Source organism: Prinia subflava, chromosome 15 (genome assembly GCF_021018805.1).
Source record: "Prinia subflava isolate CZ2003 ecotype Zambia chromosome 15, Cam_Psub_1.2, whole genome shotgun sequence".
Classification (NCBI taxonomy): Eukaryota; Metazoa; Chordata; class Aves; order Passeriformes; family Cisticolidae; genus Prinia; species Prinia subflava.
The window spans coordinates 19792885-19817936 of NC_086261.1; the positions used below are offsets into that span (position 1 = coordinate 19792885).

At 39.2% G+C, this 25052-nt stretch overlaps 1 protein-coding gene across 4 annotated transcripts in view; it reads left to right on the forward strand.

The window, feature by feature from the left end:
- Positions 1-2655: 2655 nt before the first annotated feature.
- Positions 2656-25052, forward strand: part of LRRC49 (leucine rich repeat containing 49) — a 42072-nt gene continuing 19675 nt past the window's right edge. For 3 of the 4 annotated variants that reach the window (XM_063412963.1, XM_063412964.1, XM_063412965.1), the window contains exons 1-9: positions 2656-2793; positions 3323-3385; positions 3964-4051; positions 5595-5694; positions 6267-6470; positions 7786-7852; positions 11201-11344; positions 15300-15361; positions 20988-21135. In XM_063412963.1, the coding sequence (XP_063269033.1) occupies positions 2740-2793; positions 3323-3385; positions 3964-4051; positions 5595-5694; positions 6267-6470; positions 7786-7852; positions 11201-11344; positions 15300-15361; positions 20988-21135 (930 nt within the window). In that variant the 5' untranslated portion in view covers positions 2656-2739. The remainder of the gene's footprint in view (positions 2794-3322; positions 3386-3963; positions 4052-5594; positions 5695-6266; positions 6471-7785; positions 7853-11200; positions 11345-15299; positions 15362-20987; positions 21136-25052) is intronic. The other variant, XM_063412966.1, reaches the window with a different exon arrangement.

The following is a 25052-nucleotide window of genomic DNA, read 5'->3' on the forward strand; positions in this document are numbered from 1 at the left end:
GAGTCCTTGTCCTTGACGGCTGAACGGGGACTGCTTTTGTTCCATCACACAACAACGGGCTCCTCGCCGGAAAGCAGCGTCTCGGCTTCTCCTGGTACAGCCCTGGCGCTCCGCCGCTGCTGCCTGACCAGAGCGCTGCGTTTATGAGAGTCACAAAGGTTTCGCTGGGGTAAGTGTGGCTTAAATGCCGAAAGTGACATTTGGGAATAAGATACACGAGTGAGCAAGGACATGGCTGGATACGTGTTGGTTATGCAGAGGAGTCTTCTCTATAGTCCTGCATGGCACTTAGAGAGAATAAAAACATTCCCCCTTAAGAACTAATTAAAATAGAGTCTCTTCTGAGACACTTAGGCCATGATTATTTTGTTCTTAAGACTATTGCACTATATTTCAGTGGACTGTTTCAGCTACTAAACTGAAAATAACATTCATGTGCCAAATATTAGAATCAAAAACTTTTCAATTTATCACGTAAATACTCATTCTTCACTTAAGGAAGATCTTTTTTTCAATACTGTCTCTACCCAAACTGTCTTTAAGTCTCTACCCAAACTGTCTTTAAGTCACAACTTCATTTGTGGCATCCATTGCTTCAATATTTTCTTCTTAAAAATTTGGATGGACAAAAAGTGAGACTGCACTCAGGGCCAGTTCTTCTCATCACTGTGGCAAACAGTCCTCATGAGTCAGGTTTGCTGGCATGGACACATTTGGAGACCGCCCTGCCTCAGGCTGCGGCTGGTTTTTAAATGTGCCTTAAGCAATAAAATATTTTGTTTATGAAATATGCTTACAAGCATCGCTAGCCAGATCTCTAGTTCTCTGCTAATGGAACATTCTGTAATATGTCTTGGGTAAGGCATCACTTGGCTATTTATTTCAGTGGATGCAGAGGTACAAACACAAATTACACATTCTAGGCAAGAATATAGACAGGGACTGTGGGTCAGATTTTGTACGAGTTCATGGAAGCTGTTTGCCTCCCTGGGCATGAACAAGGTCAGGAGTATGAACAAAGAACTATTTTGTGCTACAGCTAACCCAAATGATGATTGAGAGAGCCCTTTCAGTTTATCTGATGTATCTTTTTGTCAAGGTTAAGGGAACTTGATTTTATAGCAAAGCACACTAGATGTGTTTATTTGTTCTCCCAGTGGTCGCAGCATAGAACTGGCCTTTGGCCAGATGAAGACTGATGTAATTACAAACACTGTGTTGATTAGATCTCCATTGAAATTACCAGACTAATGGTTTTTTTGGTTCGTTTGGTTGGTTTTATTTTCCTTTTAATATAACAGTGCTCTATAATGCTTAACTTCCAGTAGAGATAAAGCAGTATTTGTAACCATAGCAAAACTTAAAACTAAATGTATTAACGTAGACAAGTCCCTTGGAGGGAAACCCATGGCTCGATGGTACCCAGTAAACATTGTAAACCTCAACTGCATGACCACAATCTGCACAGATTTCTTATGGTGCATTTATTGTTGGTACAGCATTGTCTACATAACATAAAAAACCAAACAACCCAAGCAAAAAGAACAACCCCTCACATATTTTGCATTTCTCACAAAATATGCTGTAATTACTCTTCTGTTAACCTTTCAGCAGATAGAAACTAAAATGACAATACAAGAAGCTAAACCTAGAATATTTATTTGTTTGTGTGGCCATTGGAATAGGTTGCCCAGGGAGGGGTTTAAGAGCATCTGGATCTGCACTGGATCATGTGGTTATGGTTTAGGAACAGTTGCAGGGCTGGCATTTGGACTTGATGGTTTTAAACGTCTCTTCCAACCTTGATGAGTCCATGATTCTGACTGGGGAAGCCGCCGTGAGGCAATTCACAGGCCTTCCACCCATCTTGACAGCCACACCGTTGCTTCTTTAACCACTAATTTCTTGAGGTGTGTATCTAAAAGCATCCACTATGCATCAGGGGAGCTCCTGGGTTCCCTGCTGAGGGATCAGCACCAGGAGCTCGCACAGGTTGAGTGTCACCTCAGTGACGGTCACATTTTGTGACCAGCCTGTGCCCACAGAAAGCATCCAGCTTCTCGCCCTGTCATGGGTTTTCACACGCAGCCTCTTGCTTGTAGAATTGAGAAAAATACAATATAATAGCGGCTTTTTACTATGGGGCAGCGGGGTGGGAGCGACCAGGCACAGCAGAACAACCACAGAGCGCTTCGCCCGTCCATCGGTCCCCGCGCGGTTTCCCGCCCCGCGCGGTTTCCCGCCCCGCGCGGTTTCCCGCCCCGCGCGGTTTCCCGCCCCGCGCGGTTTCCCGCCCCGCGCGGTTTCCCGCCCCGCGCGGTTTCCCGCCCCGCGCGGTTTCCCGCCCCGCGCGGTTTCCCGCCCCGCGCGGTTTCCCGCCCCGCGCGGTTTCCCGCCCCGCGCGGTTTCCCGCCCCGCGCGGTTTCCCGCCGCCCGGCACCGCCCCACACGCCGGGCGGGGCGGAAGCCGCGGTCGCCGCGGTAACGGCGGAGCCATTTCCGACAGGGCGGCGGCGGCGCGGGGCCGTGCGGGGCCGCGGGGTTCTGTGGGGCCGCGGAGCCCCGAGGGACCGCTCGAGGCTGCGGGGCTCTGAGCGGCCGCCTGGGGCCGAGGGGCTGCGCGGGGCGGAGGAGCCGCGGGGAGCCGCCCGGAGCCGCGGGGAGCCGCCCGGAGCCGCGGGGAGCTGAGGGGCTGCGCGGGGCCGTGCGGGGCCGTGCGGGGCCGAGGGGCGGCGGGCCATGGTGCCCAGCAAAGGGCGGCCCGGCCGGGGCCCGCGGGCCGCGCCCGCAGCGGTAGGTGCTGCCGGGGCTGCGGCTGCCGGGCGGTGGCGGCTCCCCCGACATCGTTTGTGCTGTGCTGGGAGGTGCTGGGAGGTGCTGGGAGGTGCTGGGAGGTGCTGGGAGGTGCTGGGATGAGCCCTTCGGTTCAGTGCTCCTGTCAGTCGCTTCGGGTTTGCCACATAGGTGTCAAGGACCAGCATGTTGTGCCTTTTTAAAATACAAGGCATATTTAAACGTGAACACTCGTTTTATTCATACTGAGTTGTATCCCCTCGGAAGTCACCCTTTCAGTATATTTTTTATGTTAAAACCAGTATGATTTTTGTAAACTAAAAATTTGGTGTTACTTAGAGCTGTGATGTCTACTTCATAATATTTTGCAAAATAGTACCTTTCTTGGCAGATTTTACTGTTGAAAATAGTGTTATTGTTTAAAGAGCAATTGTATTTATATGCAATAAGCAATTGATATTGATAAGCAACAATTGTTTGATATTTCTGAGAAATCTAGCGTTTAATTTCATTTTCTTCCAATCTGCAGGTTAATAATTGTGGTCTCCAGCTGGTCATCCAGACCTCGTCAGTACCAGAAAAAACCAAACCAGTAATTATTACCTTTTCTTGGATACTTATATTAACTAATGTAGTTGTATGATACAAATTTGACTGCTTTCAGATAGGAAAGATCTTTGCAATAGTCATCTGTTGACTTATAGTATCTCAATATCTAATGTACCTGACAGTGTTTTGTTAATTTATTTCATCCTATTAAAATCATATACAATAAAAACATGGGGTTGTACTATAGCGTGCCATAAGCTTAATATATATAGATATAGATATGTGTGTGTGATTTCTTGATCTTCTATCTGTATCTCTCTCCTGTAATTGCAGCATCCCTCACAGGGTGGGGTTTGTTTTTTATTTATTCAGTCAACTGCATATAAATATACTGGTAACTTCCATATTTTCATTTTGGTTTCCAACAGTGAAGCTTTTTAGTTGTGATGTCTCAAAAGAATGAATACACCTTTCACCAGAGAAATTATTTCAGCTCTTTTTTTTTTTTCCAAAGCATTGTAGAAATTCCTGAGAACTGCTGTTAGTACTAAGGCTGTGTTTGTGTAAAGACATTATTTGCATTTGAAAACTCAAACATTTGTCTATAATATTGTGTTACAGTTTGAATTCAGGATAAATAAAGAGCAGTCATCTTTTCACAATAGACTTCTGCAGCATGATCTGGAAAAAAACTACTCAGGAAGACAAGGTAATATTCAATAGGGTTTGGTTTGTTTGTCTTTTGTATCTGTTTTATTATTTGAAAAGTAAAGAAAGATGGTATCATGATTAGAAAATGTAAGAGTCACAGTGTTTCCTACTTGGCTACAGTAATTCAGTGTAATTACTGTTGCATGATGTCCTGAACCCACTATGCTGCTGCCTGGCTTTTTTCCCCCTTTTCCTTTTTTTTCCCCCTCATGGAAGAGCATTTTTTCTTCTACCTACAAAGCCACAACCTATGAAGTGCCCTACTGTTCCCTCAGTAGCCATGCAACTGTCTAAAGTAACATTTTACTGGATGTTTAGCATCTTAATATATTGAGACAAAATTAATTTCTAATTTAGAACTGTGATATTAAGAGATAATTTTTCTGTTGTGCTCGAGTGCTCTTGGCTTTGCAAAGCAAGATATTGGTGAAATCACTGCTGACTGTGGTGAGGACTGGAAGAAACTTGAAACATTTCTTGCCAGTGTTGCTGCTGCTTGCCTGTGATTGGCATGAACAGAAGATCACTTTAGTTATCGTGGCAACTCTTTATTCATTCTGGTAGGAAATGAAGGCCAGTAGCAATTCAGAATGGGCTGACTTTTAGGGATACTCTACAACTTATGGAGTGAATGTAAGTTTGGTTTTTGTTCTCTGCACAGGAGACCAAAGAGTAATAAGTCCTTTGGGGCTTAATAAGCAGCTCTATCTCCCAGTTCCATCCAGTCTGACAGAATTTCCTGGTTTGGCATTGAAGCAGAGTACAGGTTCTTTATCTGGACTTGGGGAGGCTTTTATTTACACCCCTACAAAATCCAGAGCCTGACAATAATGATCTATTTTGACCAATATTTTTCAGTGGATCATTTTCCAAAAGCTCACAGAACACATTTGTTGATAAATTTTGCGGGTATTTTTAGATGTCTTCCCTTTTTTCCTCTTATATTAATGAAATACATAAGGATGAGTAACTTTATAAATATATTTTCAAAGGCTGCCTGTTTCTTGATAATGGAGTGAAATATTAATGATCACTAGGTATTGTGTGCACTTACCTTTGAGAGACTTTGCATTTATTTGTAGTTCAGTGGGAGTGTTTCAATATTTTGGTGCTCTATTTTCTAGTTCTATCAACATCTATTTGATCTGTGTCTTTAAATTTATCTGAAGTTGGATAATGTCTTCTTTAAGTTCAGATACTGAAACGGTGAAACAATTTTACAGTCTTATGTTAAAATATCATTGGGTAATTCTAATCAAAATAAAGGCATTTACAAAATATCTGCTTACAACAAATTGTTGAAAAAAACCTCAAAGTAAAGAAATGAATGTACTTTGGAAAGAGGATGTAGAGGGATATAGTCATAAATAATATCAGGAAAGGGACTTGATAAATCATAGTCCTGAATGGAGGCAAAAGGCACTTTCATGCTTTACTTTTTATAAGAAAGCAAATTTTGCTTTTATCACCTGTAGTTCATGACATGCATCTACAGAGAAGTATATTCATATTCATATATTCTCTGTGTGATTTTCGCATAGATAACACGAACTTTGGGAGCAGTTCATCAATAACATTTCCTGTATTGCAACGTACTGCTGAAGAGAAAATTCTGAACTCTGACAGACTTACCCTGGAAAGGTGAGAGGGTGACAGAGCACACTCAGGGCCCTGCCCCAGAGTGACCACAGTGACCAGTGCCCCACTAATGGCTGCACTCAGTGCTGGCCTTGGGTGGTTGGGTTTTGTGTGTGTGTGTGTTTCTGAGAGAAGAACTGTGTCCCATGGAGAAATTCTCTGTGAGTGTCCTTGTGATGAGTTATCCATCCAGCAGTCATCCAAGGCAGGCAGATTTCTGATCTGAACAGGCTGTTCATGTGATAGCTGAAGAAAAACTTAACAGATTGGGAAGCTGCATCTGTTGGAGTTTTATTGTGGTCACAACACAAAACTTCCATGTAGTTTCCATGTAACAAGCAAATCTCTGAGAGGAGAGATGTTCAGAAAGTTTTAGAAGTGTTTCTGCCATGTTTTCAGGCTAATTTTTTAATAGGTAGGAGTTTCTGCTTTATGTACAGAATTTAATTAGCAAACCTAATTAGTGCTACCTCAATCAAGATAATACACTTTTCTCTGTGCAGAGTGAGTGAGCAGAAGGTGGGTTACTGATTTGTTACTTACTTGTGTGTTCTGTTTTTTCTTTTTTCTTCCAGGCAAAAACTGACAGTGTGCCCAATTATTGATGGGGAAGATCACCTTCGTCTTTTGAATTTCCAGCATAACTTTATAACTCGAATCCAAAATATTTCTAATCTTCATCATCTTGTTTTCTTAGATTTATATGATAATCAGATTGAAGAGATAAGTGGGGTTTCAACTCTGAGATCCCTGAGAGTCCTTCTGTTGGGAAAGAACAGGTAAAAATAATGAAACCTAATTAAGGCACTCTACCTCCTATGGTGTAACAATTGTGATTTCCCATTGTTTCTGTTCAGTTTTCAGTTTGTGATGTTGCTGTCATACCAGTGGGACCAGCCCTAAGATTAGCTAAGTGTCAGGGATCCCACTGAGCAAGCACACAGATTTTGTGTGTCGTGTTATTCAAAACTTCCTTTCTTGGTAAATTTAAGCATCATTTCCAAAGTACTTCACATCTAATCTTTTAATCTGAACAGTTATTAATTATGTGTTTCTAGATTTGTGTGGCATGTTGTGGAATGTCTTTTCAGATCAAATGTAGTATTCATTAATTATTTATAACCTATTCAAAATATTTCTACCTGATGTATTTAGCTGGGGAAAAATACCAGATAATGACTCATGGATTTTAATGCTTATTTATTGCTTCTAGTCCTGTAGCCTTTAATTGTAATAATTTAATACATGTATCTGTGGAATTGCTCACACATCTAAAGGTTGTGCTCTGTCTTTTTAAATTTTCCTCATTTCCATATATTCAGTAAAGTGAGAACTGGTGAGCAGATTTCAGCTATGTGCAGGTTATAAAGAATGTCCCTCCTAGTTCAGCCTGTATTCAAAACTGACAAGTTTCAGTAGTGCAGTATGTTACTAGAGCTAAGAGGTTTTTGTATTCAAAACCTCGCCTGTAGAAATCAAATTTGTTTATAGTAAAATGTGGGTACTACAGTTTTAAAGTGCTTTGAGGAATTATTTCCTCATCATAACCACGCTGAGTGCAGTTTACCTTAGATGTGAGGTGCTGAGGTAGTTAGGACTTTGCCTAACCTGTGAGTGAGTGTTTAGACACCGTTGTTACCAGCTTGTTTTTGGCTTGGTCTGTGTGTATCTTTGATTACTCTTGAAGCAAATGCTTAATACACATGTTTAATGTCATCAGCCAGTAGATGATGCTGTTGGGTGTATAATAGCCTAGGTCTGGAGTCTGACAAAATAGGACAGGACAGAGAAGTTTTAAGACAATGCAGTTGTTGACTTTGGTTTCTAGTGAAGCAAGTATTCCATCCTTTTCTTCTTTCTAGAAGAGCCACATAAATTCTGCTGCGATTGAATTATTGACAGTGAGAAAGGAAGGTGATAGCCTTAAAATCATATTCATTTATCTATCAATTTTCTTTTCATGGTTCAAAATTTTGTTATTTTTCTACTACTTTTGTTGGTCAGGAAAAAGAGGCTTAATTTTGTCTTGGCTTGAAAATGAAAGATACTTTAAATCTAATATTGAAAATAATTGTCATAATTGAAATATTGCAGAATAAAGAAGATCTCAAATCTGGAGAACCTAAAAAACCTTGATGTTTTAGATCTTCATGGAAATCAGGTACAGTACAATAACTTGATGGCTTATGTTTGTTGTGTAGACATCATGTATTTGCTGTGTCTTTTACCAAAGTATTTTTTTGTGAGAGGGAACTGGTGGCAAGTTTTGCAGTTCTTGAGGTCATAGAAATCAGTAAGTTAATAAAAGTTGCCGTGATATTTATTTTGAATGTATGTACCAGTCTCTTGTGCTTCAGGAAGGCTACAGTGATTAAAATGCTGAGTTAGCTGAGTGTAATGGCACTCACACCTAGCACAAGTGGTTGCGGTGTGGGTAAAGTAACACAGCCTTAGAAATGCTATAAAATTTTTAGGTATGATTGATGGCTGCTTCTACTGCTGGTGGGCTGACAAAAACTGATTCCCTACATATCTGTAAAAGAGAAGAAAAAGACAAGTTAGCACTGTAGGGACTTGTTGTTCTAAGTGATGCAATAAGTTTGTGGCTGCTTTGAGTCCCATTGGTTAAACAATGTGCACATTGTGCAGTGGCAGGGGCAGTGCAGGAGCAGTGATGGCATTGCCCTTGGAGCCTTGGCCATCTCCAGACAAACTCATTCACTCGTGTCTGCTTGAACAACACAATCCTTTTTGTATTGCTGCTGGAAATTTGTTTTTGATAAAAATACTTGCAGACTAACAATGCAGCTGTGGAATTCAACAGATTTTCCCAGCTCAAATGAAGGAATCACTAATGAAAATGAAGCTCAGCTTGCACAATTCTTACAAGTGATTGGAATGTAGATCTGACTTTTTTTTAATCTTCAAGTATCTGTATAACTCTTTTTATTAGCTGGACCTTTACTAGGAGTTTTGGGCTGGTTGTTGCTGGATCACCTTCATAATGACAGGATTACTTTGATCCAGAGACTGTAACAAATTACCCTGTGTCAAGAACTAACATTAAATCTTGGGGTTCAGTAAGTTATTTTGGAATTCAAAAGGTTTTCACCATAGATGTACATGCGAAGGGCACAAGTGTTTGGAAATGGAGTCAATTATTTCCTTTTTTGTAGGTTTAGTGTATTTTTCATGTAAAGACCAAATAAAAGCTATGAACTTATTGTCCATAAATAAATTATCTTTCTCTTCCTTTCTAGTTCAAAGATAAGGAAGTGTTCCTGTTTAAGTTCTTCTTTTCCCCCTGTCTTTGAGGAATTCAAAATTTAAAACACCAATCTGCCATCCATAGTATTAGTTATTTTTGAAGGATTAATGAAGAAATGAAGGGAAGAAATGCTAAAAAAACCCCCTAACACTAATATAGACACATAGACTTGCATCATTCAGGGACTCTACACATGCATTTTATTCCAGAATGCTTTAAATATGAAATGTCGTTGGAGTAATTTCCTGTGTCCTGTTTAATTCTGTGAATCATTTTTCCTTCCAAAAGTTCAAGACATAAGTAAAATTATGCAGCTTGATTTTTTATGCATGATCTTCTTTTCATTCATCTCAGATTTTTTTTTTAAATGATACAGCTTTCATTTGTGTAATGTAATTATTGATGGGTGATTATTTGATGCATAGCAACCTATTTCTGAATTCTATTTCATACTGAGATATTCAAAGATACAAGCAAATGAGAAAATAGTATTTTTGTTCAGTGTTTACAAGTAGACTTTGACTTGTGTACTACTTTCTTTTTGGTATTATCTAAGTGTTATTTGAAACATCCAAAAAGAAGTGATAACAGCTTGTATTATTTCTTACCTAATAGTCCACATGAAAAGCTGGTGTACCTTCATGTGTGCATGCATAATTGAAACAGGCAATTCAGCAGAGCTTAGCAAAGTGGTAAAGAGTATCTCTATATGTTGCTGATGAAGTCATTATCTTTGCAATAGTAGTGAAATACCAGGATTAATATTCTAGCCTGTAATTCTAGCTGGGCAGACATCAGCAGAGGTCTGTGCTCTTCATACCAACTGTCTGCTCTTGGGGTTGCTTTTAAAAGTCTCTCTGTATAAATATGTTCTTTTAAATCATGATATTTTCTGTTCCTCTTGCTGTAATATTTTTGTATAAAATGCACATAAATGGATAGTTTAATTAGCAGTTGAATCAAAAGTTTAAGCACTTCGAATCAAAGATGTCATTTAATTTTGGCCTTGCTTTTGTCTGCTTTTTAATTGAGGAATTGCTGAAGTATTTCTTACAGCAGCATATTCCAGTCACAGACTTTAAATATACACATAGATGTGTAAGGATATATGGAAATTACCTTCCTAAACTGTTCAATAATGGCCACCTCACTTACCCCTTGTGTTCCAAGAGGTGCCAGGCACTTTCTGCAGGCTGGCATGGCCAGACTTGCACTGGTGGAAGCAGCAGAGGTTCCCTGTGTGAGACACCAGGCTCTGCTTTAGTGCTCTGCCCCTTGGCACTGCTGGGTGCTAAAGGGCCTTACAGAGCTGCAGAGATGCTAATTCTCACTGACAGGGAATGATGTGTTGGGAGCTCTTGGCACTGCCAAAACCTTGTGGCTGCTGAGGTATTTTCCACAGGACATCCTGCTGTCCTCCTTCTGCCACCCGGCGTGGGTTTCACTGAGATGACCATAGGCATGTCCCTTGTGCAGTGGCAGTCCTGCTTCTCCCTGTCAGGCATAAATTCTGCAAAGGTGCTGGAGGACAGATCCCACACAGCCAGGAGAAACAATTATCTGGATAGAGAGCCTTGTGTGGATCACTGGGAAATATTAACAACAGGAAATGAACCCATACTGGATCATCAGAGCAATAATCAACGCCTCTTTAAAATACAGTAGTATTTCTAGAAATAAAAACTCAAATTAAGGATCATTAGCTATTATTGCTCCTTTTATGCTCTTTTTTTTTTTTTTTTTTTTTTGCTTTGTCATTATCACCTGAGTCTTTTAAATAAGGTATTAAGTAGAAAAACAAGCATTTGCCAGCTGCCTATTTACTGCAGTTTGGTCTTTGTTAGGTTGCTCCCTTTTCTAATCCCAGGAGGATAATTGAGTGTCTTTGCAGACAAATTAAGGCTCAGCCGAGCACAATTTCCCCCGTTTTTGGCATACTACAGTACCATCAGTGGTGTCTTGGCTTTATGTCTTTGAGGTTACTGCTACAGAGCAGCACAGCTGAAGTAACCTGATTTGGGATGGGATAGAAGGAAATGTTGACTGAATTTTACTGCAGGATGGCAAGAAAAATGCAGGTGAATATTGTTGTGGATCTCTGAGTATCATGGTTTAGACAAACACAGGCATATGTTGAAGCTGATAGGTCATGTATGCTTTTAGAAAACACGTGTGCCACATATATGTATTAATTTATATGCATATGAAACACAGTGTGCATGTTTATTGTATCTCTGACAGATTGCTAAAATAGAAAACATCGGGCATTTAAGTGAACTGAGAGTGCTAAACCTTGCCAGAAACCTCCTAACTGTTGTAGAAAACCTGAATGGACTGGATTCACTCACAGAGCTCAACCTCCGTCATAACCAAGTCTCTGCTATAGTAAGGAGCAAAACTCTTGTCCTTCTCATTTTTCTTTTTCTTTTCATTTTCTTTGTTTTTGAGAAATACGTAAGTCTAACTTGTTTAAACTATATCAGTGTTTAAGATTTTTGACATCTGTCCTTGTCTTGTGTTGCTTATATTGTTCTGCTGCAATACTTAATTCTACAACATAAAGGTGAAACAAACATGGTCACTTTTGGTATTATTTTCTTTAAATGTTGTCAGGGAGACTGGACTTAGATGACCTTTGGAGGTCCCTTCCAACCCAAAGGATGCTGTGATTCTATGATCACTTGTGGTGTTTCAGATCTTGAAAGCTCATGATGTTCCCTGGGGAGGGGGGAAGAGATGTTGAAAAAGCTTTGTGGTTCTAACATGCAAATTTAAATACTCTTCTTCCATTCACGTTCATGTTCTAGAAACAGATCATCTGGATTTCTGTAGGTTAGTTAAGCCATAAGACCATCTTAAACTTCAATTTTAGAAAGTTGCTGGGGCAAAAGCCCCAGCAGGTATTGATTGTAAGAGCAGAGTTTTCTAATGGAAGCTTTAACCCAGCATTTTAAGTCTTCATATGCTAAAAGTTAAGCTTTTCACTTTGCAATTTGAGTTATAGTTCAGGTATGGCAAATGGATTATTCAAACAAGAACTTTTTGAAATAAAACTCTTTACTTAGATAGGCTACCTTTTTCTGGCCTGCGTAGTTTTTTCTGTTCCTGGTCCCCTTTTGCTGCTCAGCCTTTCTTTTCTTCAGTTTCTGCTATTTGCCAAGTAGGAATTGTTTTTGCATCTCAAAAATAAGAATTTTCTGCTCATTGCTGGTTCTGTCACTGTGCCTTCCCCTGTGTCAGTGATGTTACCTGGAATTCTCTTTGCTTGTAGCTTCTGCCTTTTCAGTCCTCTCAGGTGCAACCTGTACTTTCTGCTATCACACGTTGAGAGTCAGCATGAAATGTCAATTAGTGACTGACAGACTTGGACTCTGTGCTGTGTCTCAATGTTTTAGTGTTTCCTGGCAGACAGTGCTTCAGAAGATGATGTTCTCTTCAGGGAAATATTTCTTTTGCTTGTTGGCCTGTGGGGTTTTATTTAAGTGTTGTTGTTGTTGCCATCTTTTTGGGTTTTTACTCTGATTAAATTCCAATGAAATATCATTTTGTGAGTGTGAATTGTTTTATTTTTCATTGAATGGTAATGTAAGCAACTATGGCACTAACTCTGTGTTTAAGTTTTGGACACGTTATACTGTCTCAAACCCTTAAGTAAATATGGCTTATAAAAGAAAATATTTTTTTCTTATGTTAATTATAGGCATTGTCTTTTTCTGTGTGTACAATGATGCGCATGTATTTATTTACTTACATTTGCTTTATTTTTTTAAATGAAAATACATTCCTTTTGTATGGAAATTCAGATTCTGCTGCAATAAGAAATTACTAAAAATGCAAAATTATGGAAAGAAAGATATCATTCTATGGAAAGAATATCCAAGATATTCAAATATCCAAATATTTGGATATCCAAGAATATCCAAATATTCAATAGCTTATTTCTGGAGCACTCGAGCAGCTGAGGGAGGGGGGCTCTTTTTCTTTAGGATGAAGTTTAAGTTCATGTGGTTGCAGGTGGAGGAGATATTATAATCATGATATTGTTATGATGTAGCTCTTAGCTGCAAAATATTCACTCCTAAGCTCATGAAAAGAATTTGGTTACTATGCTTTAGTTACTCAGTTACTGTGACAATGCTCATTATGAATCAACCTTTTAAAACTTGATCATTCCTTCAAATGAAAGAATCTAAACACAATTTTAAAAATAATTACTGTTCTAAAATATTTTTTTAAAATTTGATTTAGATGACTTTGCGTTTTTGGGTGAACCTTCCTTATTTTTCACATACCTCCCTTCAACCTGCCCTGAGTGTATTATTTTTGTGTAGGAAGGATGATGATCTTATTTGTCAAACAAAATAATGTTCCGTATTGAAGTCTCTGCCCTTTGCAGTTTACTGTATTGAATAACTGAAGTTATCCAGCTGGGTTGTAGTTGGTTTGAGGAATTAAATCTGCAATCATCCTTTACAATCCACTGGCTTTGGACTACCAGTTTAGGGACTGGTTTTTGTTTTTGAGCTTTTCACTACAGACTGAAAATCCTTGAATCATAAGAAGTTATTTTTGTAAGGATGAACTGTAGCTGATTGAAAGCTGTAGCACTTGCAGAGGCAGTCCTGGGGCTTGGTTTACAGCAGAAGCATGTCACAGGATTGAAGGGCATTCAGAGAGTCTGACACTCAGGAGAATAGCAAACAGAATAAAAGATTACAAAGAGTCTGGTATGGCATCTAAAGCACAGATCTATATGTACCATGAGTTATGAAATATCTACTTAATTTCTATCCAGTTGTGAGTTAGAGCCTCTGTTAGGAAGATTATCTGTATTTTTCTTTGAAAGACTAACCTGCTTGTTTGCTTTGAGGTATTAAAAATTTAGCATTTTGGGGTTTGTCATCTGCAGCTTGATCTTAGGCTTGAAGGAGGACTGGTCAAGGTGTTCACCATTTTTTCAGGAAAGAGTTCCTGCCCTCTGTCCACCTCACTATAAGACTTTGTATCAAAATTGAAGTAGCTGGAGGGTTTTGGTTTTGTTTTTTTTTTTTTAAACATTCCTCTCTATTGTTTCGTGCCACACCGATGAGACTTGAAACATGTTTTACAAGACAGCAACACATCATGCTAGGAAATTTGTCTTGAAGGGTAATGACTTTGTGTTTCCCGGTGATGAGGTGAAATCATTGCTGCTTAAGCATCACTGCCCAGCCCTGTAGTGCCTGTGTGTCCACCTGGGTCATGCACGCCCCCAAGCAGCCTTGGGGACAGAGGGGTACCCAAATGTGCCTCTGCTGGGGACTCAGTCTTTCCATGGTCTGATCTGGGGGCGCTCAGGAGAGCTCTGAACCAGGATTGGCACTGCAGACCAGATCACACAAGCTCTGCTCAGGGGATCCAGCAGTGGCTCTCAGCAGCTTTGTTGGCTTAGGTTTAGTGTTTCATTGACAGGAGCTGCAGGGTTTGTTTGAGCTGCCTTTGTTTACCTGTGTGGAATGAACTGTTCTGGACTGCTGTGTGGACATGTCAGAAATCTGATGGAGGGAGGAAGAATTGTAGGCTAAAATCAAGATCCTGAGCTCTGATGCTCCTTTCCCTTTCCCAGGTTTGTGTGCTCTGGTTTCAAGTTGGGCTGTGGCCATTGTTAGGGTAAGGAGATGCAGACTTAGAGCGGAGGGCTTAGGTGTGAATCCCTGCAGACTGTGCTGTCTGATATGGATTTATATTTCATAAATGAAGTTTTATCTTACTTGTTACGTTTCATCTTACTAATATTCGAGCTATTTGCTATTTAGAAGTTTTCTGCAAAGGCTTTTAGTGTCAATATTAAATTTAGAGTTTCCTATTTGGTAAACTCGTACCTTCTTTTAAATGTGAACTGTAAAGGTTGTAAAGGTGACAGAGTCCTTTAGATCATTCTCTGGCTGGAGAGTCACTGCTGTTTGGCAGTGCTAATTGCAATGCTGTATTGCACTTTAAAAACCTTATTTCAGCAAGGCTTTTTTTTTTTTTAAAGCATGTTTATCCTGCAGCTTAAATGCTGAGACAGCATCTTGGCTTATATCCCAAAAGCCTGTTCAGAAAGCAGCAGCAGCCATACCCTCCTTTTCTTTAACATCATTTGCTTTGCAAGTGATGCAGCGTGTTCTGCAGAGTGGGATCTGCACGGGAACACTCCCTTGCAGTCTGCATTAGGGAGAGATGGAGCTGCACGTCCAGCAGAAATCAATGTTGCAGCAAGGTTACAGCATTTAGAGATGAAGGCATTTCATCAGGCCGAGTAAAGAGGCTCAAAAGACAGTTTCAGCTGCTGAATTTATGCCTGTCTTTTTTTTTCTAGAAAGATGTGGATACTTTGCCCTGTCTCCAGCGTCTCTTCCTCAGCTTCAACAATATATCTAGGTAAGGGGAATAGTAGTTTGCTTCCTATCAGTTATTTGAAGTATCCTACTGGAGCTGTGTTTCATGAAAATTTGAATTCAGACTCTGTGAGTAGAGATCTCTTTTTCCTTCCCTAACATGTCAGATAAAAACACAATCAAGCCATTGTGTATTTTTCTACTTTAAGTATAAAAATTCTTGAAACCCTTTGCATTTAAATGTAGTTGTACTATGAGTATTCTACCAAGAAACATATTTTAAATTGATTGTTATACTGTTTATAGTGGTCAAAATTAAAAGTGGATTTGTAAATATGTTGTTTTGCTGTTAACCTAGTTGTCTGTTAAAGAAGTATTATGCAAGGTACAAACTATATTTAACATTCCATCACTGTATTTCTGGAGTTATGCAAACTGCTGAGTCAGATTCTGCTTGCTATGGGTAAATTATTTCATGCTTGCATTTTACTTGTCCATGCATTAATAAAGTCCGAAAGGTATATTCATGGTTCTCTTTCAGACCAGATGGCAGAAGCAAAATAGCTCAACTCACAAAGCTGGGCTTCTATAGTTTCAAGTAACTAAGAGCATTTTGTTATAAATAGAAATGTTTGTCTTCTGTGGCTTTTCATATTAATGCATTTTTGAAGTTTGCCTTTATACTCGTGCCAGTATTTGAAAAAAAAGCCAAGTGCCTGCATTATCTTCAGTTTGGTATGTCCTTTTTTTAATCCCTTGATCACCAGCAGCTTTCTTTGTTTAGAATCAAATAATTAAATGTGGGATAGGGAAAGATGCTTCATGTTCTAATTACTGGAAATGCCATGCTATTATTGTGGTATCTGCTTTCTCTGTAAAATGTACTTAGTAGGAGCTTTTATTGTAAGAGCTACTCAAACATTTTATATTGACCTGCATTATGTTATTTGCAGGCAGCTCCAACCTACTTGTCTGTGTTCCTTAGGTCCTTAAAGTACAAATGCAGTACATCTTAAATACTCATGGCTGTTAAACATTTAAAAACAATTCAGAGGTGAATGCAGGAGTCTTTCTTATGCTCTTCCCTTAGTTAATTGCTAGTCTTCTTATTTTGTTTAAATTGTCATAGTGGAGAGATTTCGCTTCTGTTGAATCATTTCCAGAACTGAGACTCGCCTTTGTTTCTGGCTTTCTAAAAAAAGTCTCAGGTTGGCAGGAGCAAGGAGGGGACTGCAGCAGCTTGGCTCTCGCTGTCAGGGAGCATCACTGCAGTCAGGGAAACTGCTGTGTCTTTTTATGGACTTGGTGTGGTTTGTGTAGCTATCTGACTGCTTTCTCATATTGTTTTATGCAAATTCATGTTATTTTTACAGTGTTCAAAAAAGGAAAAATGTTTGGGAATTTCTGTGAGCTTTTGATAGATTTCTCAAAGTTTGTGATCAGTAGCTTGCTTCTTGGTACTATGTCAAAATTTTTGTCCTTTCTTCATGGCGGCTTTAGTTGGTCTGTTGCTAGATCTAGTCTTAGGTTTCATGTAAGCTACAAAACTTATCTAGAACATATATGGAAATATATAATTTGGTTTGAGTTTGCAGTTGGAAAAGGTATAAAAAATGCTAATGTTAAACAAAAGATATTGCTCTTCTACAAATTTTGTATATGCAAATGGGTAGACAGATGGATGAATAACTTAAACTCTCTATTTACCTGTCATTATTTTAAAACTCACAAATGAAAAATTTCTTTTAATCACATTCAGCTTGGATTTTTTTCAATAATGAACTTTTACAATATATAGCAGAAGGCTAAAACCCCCTGTAATTCCTTTTTTAGAATTATGTAGTAGATGTTTTCTATCAGGGAAGTAATTCAATATTACAAGTATATTCTTGACCATCTGTGTTCTGATGCTTGGCTTGATACTTTTTGAACTGACTGAGAGAGTTCCATGCAACCATAACACCAATGAACTGCTGTGCTCTATCTGACCATTCCTACACCCTTTAGAATGGTTTTAAATGCATTTGAGTCACTTACCCTGTTTACCCTGGGCCACAGGGTAATTTGAAAACTGATTTTTCCTAAAAACAGCTCTGTCTATATACCTGAATTTTGTTGTAGGTGCATAACCGCCCCCATGAATGAAAACAAACAACAAAATTGCCAGAACTTGAATGTATTTGTTACCATTTCATTGCAATATTTTATTAATGTTCATTTTTTAAAATAGCATTTTGGAGGCAATGCTTCCGTGGAAAGATTTTCTTGTTTCTATTTTTGTGTGAAAATCCTTGAGTCTTAAATTGACACAAATGACATTGAATTAATATTTCAGTAGAAGACTCAGGAATGCCATTAGAAATTGTCACTATTTTAGGCATGAGGATCTACCACGGGTTTAATCGCTATGTTCTTTTTACCTCATACTTCAGAGAAAAGCTCAGAATGCTGCTGCTTCTCTGCAGAATTTTTAGTATAAAAGGATATATTGGCAAGATAATGTAATCTAAATCTGAACTTGATGCTGATAGGAAACAAAGGAAGTCCTGTTTCTGGCTTCAGTCCAAAAAAATCTTAGCAGTTACACACTGAAGGTGTTTATACCTGATGGCTGAAGGCAATGTCTATATTTAGAACTGGTTATAGGAGAAAATGGGAGCAATCCCATTTTTAATTTGTCATGTGGCACAGGGAAGAGATTGCAGTAACATTTGCAGGAAAGATTTGCCACAAAGATTCAGAAAGAAAGTTGTTGCTCATATTTGAACATGTGAAACCAGGGAAGACCATTTTTTGATCTTGGAAACAAAATACATATTTTTAGTGTTAAAATGCTGTCCAGGTCAGCTTTATGTTGGCCTTTTCATTTAGTCTCAGCATACGGAATAAATTGGATACAAGCTCATGTAATTCTTGTTCTTTGTTTGGTTGCTGAATTAGAAACCTGAGAGAAGCAATGTTCTTAGCCTAATGAAAACAAGAAAGTACTTTTTTACTCAGCAAGATGAAAATTTATAAATGCATTGTGAAATGCTTGAACCAAAGCAGGTAAAGGGGAATGAAAGGTTGATGATAGTTACATCTGTTTTCATAGGAGTTTACTAGTTAGAAACATGGAAAAACACAAATTTTCTTCATTGGGTGTTTTTGAACTGTATGTTCACTCTTGGGTATTCTTTCAGACTATAGTAAATATGTTGCCTTCCTTCTCTATTCTTTCCCTTTGTGCAACATGCTTTAAAAAATTGATGCAAATGTGTAGAGAAGGAACAATTGTCTCCCTAAAGAGGCAGGTTAGAACAGAAGATAAATATTCCTGTGTCCTGTGAATGTGTGTCACTGGTGCAGGGTGAGCTCCAGAGTGCTCTGCTGTGAAGTAATTGCCCCATTCTGATATGAGGCAGGAGAGGTGGGTTTGTCTCCCTTGGGCAGAGGGGAAAACTGGATGCAGGACACATGAACACAAGATGGAAACCAGATCTATTCTGAAAAGATTTTCAGAAAACACTTTCTGATAATTTGGCCCAAATTCACAACTTCTTTCTGTGTTGCTGAAATTACAATTTTAGCAAAGATGGTTTATGTAAGAAGAAGAGGAATTGAATGAGAAGTGGTTGTCTCCTGCAGGAGCAGATCTTTTGGAAGGGGAATCAGACATTCCACTCGAGAAGATTGCCTGGGGCAGTGTGACACAGACCATCCAGAGCTGCTCTGCATTTCCTGAGCAGGTTAAAGCCTCCTTTGTGGTGAGCAGAGGCTGGGGAGAGGGAGCCTTGAGACGTGGCCTCTGATTCCTGCTGGGGGCTCTGTCCCAGCAGTCAGCACGCTGGGAAGCCGACAGAAGCTTGGTTGTAAACTCTGCAATCTGTTTGGGAATGCAGCACATTAAGGCTTTACTTAGTTTAGAGTTGGGATACCAGTGTGACAAGTACAGCATATAAACTTTTCTATGTGGAATTTCTAAAGCTCTGGGGTTTTTATATGTATACAAAGATGTGAAAACTGTTTTTTGCACTACTGTTTCTTTCTAAAATTGAGCTGCTAATAGCAGCTAAAAGCAGGATAAAGCAAGCACATCTGTTTTTAGGTCCAGAGTGAATGTTCTGGCATGCTGAAGCAGTGAGAATTTCAAAGCACAGCAGTATGTGTAAGTGGAAGGTCTTGAAAACACACTAGCAAGCTTTCAACTTTTCTATCATTTCCTGAAGAAATTGTTTCTATTAAAAATCTGTAAATCATAGGTAATGAAAGAAGTACTGTTTGGTTAAATGTGTAGTAGTAAGTACTTGAATTAAATATATTTAATGCTTTTAAATATATTTGCACTGAAAAATAGTTTTGAAGACCAAAGGTTTCCATATTTTTCAAGCAAAATGTGTTCTAGCTCAATGGAAATTCAGACTCTGGGGTTTTTTGTTCTAACATGTTTCAGTTTGTCTTACTAACTTCTGTGTCACTTGAGAAGAGTATCTTTTATCTTTAGGACATATTGAATATGTATTTTAAATAATATGTCAGGCTGATCTTCCGAAAATGTGCTTCATAAGCTGTTTTCTGGAAGGGAAACAGGATCATAAAAAAGGCAGAAAATTGAGCTTTAGCTACATGTACCAAACAGCCAATTGTCAGATATCCTAAGAACTTTGTCTTTTTCACAATCTACCCACAGTTCATGTTCCATTGGTTTTTAGGTTGTTTTCATGCACTAAGCACAAAAGCAGTAATATCTTCCCCTTTACGGTCATTTTTCTGCCGTGCCCTTTGTGCAGTGCAGGAGCTACCAATGGCACAAAAAGAGTTATTGCGACTTTATGCAATGACAGTGTTAGAAATGAGCATCTGTACTGCATATGATTTCTGATCACTGAATTCAGGGCATACTTAAGGTTTGACTTGGCTTCAGGCAGACTTTTGAAGGCCAGAGGACATAAGGATGGGTGCAATGTCGCACATACATTACAAACATATTATGGAGTCTTATTACCATAACTCTTCAGCTTTTTTTATTAAAATCCGGTCAAATAGTTCTGTGTTGCTTAAAAATACCAAATATCTGAGCTGCTTTCTTTTCACATTTCATTTTCAATTAAAGGAACACTAGAGGTTATACATCTCTAAATGTATTTTACACAGGTCAGCTATTTTTTTGGCAGGTAACCAAATCTGATGTATTCAAAGAAGCCAGCAGGTTAGAGTTTGTAGACTAAACTCAAAGTAATGGACTAATCTGTTGTGATGATCATGGTGCTTTTGTAGTTGTTTTACTTCCAATATTAATGATGCTGCAAACACCTAGGATCATTCTGTGATATTTGTGCTTGACTTTCTTTCCTTGTACTGTCCAAGTCTTTCATGCTGCCTTTGATGGCAAATACGCCTATTTATATTTCCGATTATGCATTTATATGTATCATAGTTTTGCTGGGAGTTTGATTCAAATAGTTCTCTTTACTCTGCATCTCTTTTTACCTGTATCTGAAGGGACTAAAAAGTTTACCAGCTCAGCTGCTGGTATTTCAGAATATTTGTATTTTTCATATGCAGTATTGATGGGTGGAAGTGTTTCAGTACAGTTAAATATTTATGTTCTGTCCTTAAAAAATAACATCTTCCATCTCAAAATTATTCCTACTCCATGACATTAAAACTTTAAACTCTTTTGGTTACAGTTTTGAGGATATTCTGTGCCTTGCTGATTCCTCATCCTTGTCAGATATCACCCTTGATGGCAATCCAATAGCTCAGGAGACATGGTACAAACACACTGTTCTCCATCATATGATGCAGCTCCGACAGCTAGATATGAAGAGAATCACAGTAAGAAATTTCTGTTTTCATCAAGTTTAATAGATACTTTAAATCAGAAGTAAAATGCAGAGTTTTCTGTGTATGTGTGTGTATTAAAAATAGAAACATTTTTCTTAATTTAGTATGGAATGGGATGGTGAGTAGACATGACAATATTTAAAACTTTAATCCTTTTCTTTAGTTGAATATAAAGTAAGGGTTTGCATTTTTACTTCATTTAACCTGTTTATTTTGAAATGCTAGAACTCTTCAGCAGCAAATGCTGTATGTTCAGTTCCCATGTGACATGAGAGAGCCTGCAGAGCTTTTGGTTAGAGTTTTCCTAACAGCCTTGGCTGATTTGTTGTCTGGCTGAGAAGGAACAGCACACTTCTTCCAAAGGAATGGTCTGTTTGCCCTAAAACTGCTGTAATTGGTATCTTTTGCTTAAGAATTTAATTGGTTTCTTTAATCAGCATCCCTAGGGAGATCTGGTGATCACACAGTTTGTGTGTCTGTATTCCTCTCTTCCTAACCTACTTTCCCTGATAATTTCTGTTTCTGCTACTCAGGTTAAAGTAACCTCAACAAGGGAGAGAGGTCTTGCACATAACTCAGTCTCCTACAGGCTTCTTGAAAATCCACTTCATGGGATGAAGGACAATCACCAGGGTCTTACCATAATGCCACCTTATTTTGTCTTTTAATATAGGAATAGTCTTGCTAATTCTTCTGTGCTTACTCCAAAGTGATGTGTAAACATGATTTCTTACCAGAGAAAACCAGCAGCAAGCAGCACTAATACAGTGGTAACTTTTGTACCAGGTGCTGGTACACACACATTTTAAATGCTCATTTGCTTTGTGCAAAGGCTGTACAGCATTGTGCATTGCATTGATTCTTTTTTATAGATCCAGTTAAGCTGAAAAGTGTAATTTGTACGTGGAAAACTTTCATTTTAGAAAGAAAGTGCTTTGGGACATGAGAATTTTGCTCCTGTCATTGAAAATACTAAATACTTGTTTGGTCACAAATATTCTAAGCTTCAGGGGGTTCTATATTTTGACTTTATACTGACTTAATAATGCTAATTACTTTGCTTTTAAAAACTTGTTTTATCAGTATTATTTCAGAAACTTGAGTTGCATAAGGAAAGTCTCTCTCCATCTCCCCACCTTTACCTTTGTCAAGAGGGAATGGATCCTGGTGAAAATATCAGTGATGGGAAAAACTGTAGGAAGAGCTCAAATTCCTTTTTAGTCTCTGTGAGATTTGTCAGGGGAAAAGTTGTCAGAAATGCACAGCCATGGGAAAACTTAATCTGGGTTTGCACCTTGTTAAACATCAGAGAATCAACCACAAAGACAAAAAGCCATAGAAAACCAGGCTTCACCAGTTGTACTGCTCATAAACCTGCTTGTAAAAATAGTGTGTTTTACACTCTTTATCTGCCTTCTGTTTTTTGAGTCTTTTAACATTTTTCTCCATGTAGAGGGTGCTGTGTTTTCTCCAATAAAAACTGTTACCCAGATAATCTGACTTAAGTATGACTTAAGAAACTAGGATTTAAAGGAAAATAACAAGTGTCATGAGATTTGTGGTAAAATGAAAGAGCTGGCGATCCCAAATCCAGCCATTCTGCCCAGCACTGCAACATGCTGTTGCCATCAGCTGTAAAGGTAGATCTAACCTGGTGGGGGAATGGACTTGCAGTGTTGAGTATGTGATTTGCACTCTTGATCAGGGTAAGAAAATAAACTAAACTCTAATTACGTTTATAGGTTCTTTTCTTCATCAGCCTGAAGAACATTTAGACCATTTTGAACTTTAGCATTGCTTTGTCTCATAACAGACTGAGAGCTGGATGATTGTTGGGTTTTTTTCTGACTTGGAATCCTTCAGTAACTTGTTCAGAAGTTTTTCTGCTCAAGAACTGAGTTTTACACAATTGTTAGCTCTGATAGTAACTTTTCCTTTACTGAAGGATATTTTCAAAAGTTTGTATGAGACTTGGAAGCTTTTTATTCATGTTTGGTTTCAAGAAGACACATGCTCTTTGGTGCCAGGCTTTTTCCATAGGATTCCCTGGAGAAAGGAACCCTGGTGCAAAAATTTAATGACAACTCTCTGCCTTAGGGCACCATTCAGAAACATAGAGCTGCCATGAAAACCAAAGCCACTGTACTTGGAATAAAACATTTGTGCATTGTAGTTGTCCTAATAACACTTAAATTGGGGTAGATTTGCCTTTAGGCAAGCAATTCTATTGTATTATGACAACTTGACAACTCTTAAACCTTATGACAACTCCTGACCTGTGTGGAAGCTGGTGTTTTCTTGGCCACCTCATTTCTAAGGCACTTTTGAACATTAGATTCAAGCTCTTGAACCATTGAAGCATACACCCAGTTGTGCTGAAATCAGTGAAGGTTAAGCACCTGTAACACTCTTACTGTCCTCACAAGGTGATTTTCAGCTGAAAACCCAACCACTTGGTGTTGTGTATCTAAAACATGAGCTCAGTGGAAATCTTTTTCTTTCTTGACCCTTGGCAGCTCAGTCTAAAGGCTTAGTGACTGGGCAGGAGGCTGAACTACCGTGCTGGGTGGACTCCTGTGCTCACTTGTGCTCCTGTCAGTAACTCACAGTTACACCTCTGCCTCCCTTAGCTGCAGGGTGATGGCACTGGGTGAACTGGGCTTGTGCAGAGCCTGACACTCAGAGCAGGCTCAGGCTGCATTTGTGATTATTTACTTTGGTTAACTGAGCATAATGGTTGTTTTTCTGGGCATTGAAGCTTTTTCCTGTCTTGTAGTTTGAACTTTTTCAAAAGTGGGCCTGCCCAGTGGTGCTTAGAGTTTGACTGGGACCTGTTTCTTTTCTTCCACTCTTTTGTAATAGTAAGCAGATATTGTCTGCAGATATGTAATAAAGTATTTAAATATCGTTGAAATATGTACATATTCCTTACTTAGGAGTTACATAACTAGGAACATTTGCTATCTATCACTTTAAACAGACTTCCTCAAGAGAATTTACTAAATGTGCATGTATTCCTATATGTGTGTGTAAATATGATATGTAATGCAAATTCTTTTAAATGTTACCAGATCGAAAGACAAGCTCTGTCTTTTTAGAAGTAAAGCTTTGCAATTTTCATTGAGGTTTTATATATTTTGGAAGCCTAAAGTAAGAGGCCTGTGTTTGGTTTTGATTACTTGCTTAGACATCTCATTGCTGATCATGGAATGGGTTCTACTGCTTTATCCAGCATAGAATTCATTACTGTATTCTGTCATTACCATGAAGTGTTCTGAGGCTGTTTTTTGTTTTTTAAGGAGGTATCCCTAATGTTGGTTTTTTTGGGTTTTTTTTTCCACTGGGAAATAATGTTGCATTCCCCTGGGGAATGGTTTCTTCCCCCTCAGAGAACCCTAAAGCCTGTAACCATGTAGTTTAACCCTTCCTCCCCTTTCTGACCCTATTGGCTGTGTCCCAATTATCCCTCCCTGGCAGAGGCCTAGATCAGACCCTCTTCTTCCGCACTCATCCTCTTTCCCCTCTGGTAACCACGCGGAATAAACGTCTTGAACTACATCTGGGGGTCAGAGCCTCTTTTGGAATCCTTTGTCCTGTCCCTGAAATATTCCTCCAAAGCCCTGTAAGGTCTGAGCTAGCATTGGAACATTGGAGGGGCTACAGGGGCATTTATTTCAAAATAAGACACTTCAGTGTGCCTCATTAGTTGGAAGGCCCTTGTGTGCAGGACGTGCCCGCAGTGCGGTGTGCCCACAGTGCGGTGCGGTGTGCCCGCGGTGCGGTGCGGTGCGGTGTGCCCGCGGTGCGGTGTGCCCGCAGTGTGCCCGCGGTGCGGTGTGCCCGCAGTGTGCCCGCGGTGCGGTGTGCCCGCGGTGCGGTGCGGTGTGCCCGCGGTGCGGTGCGGTGTG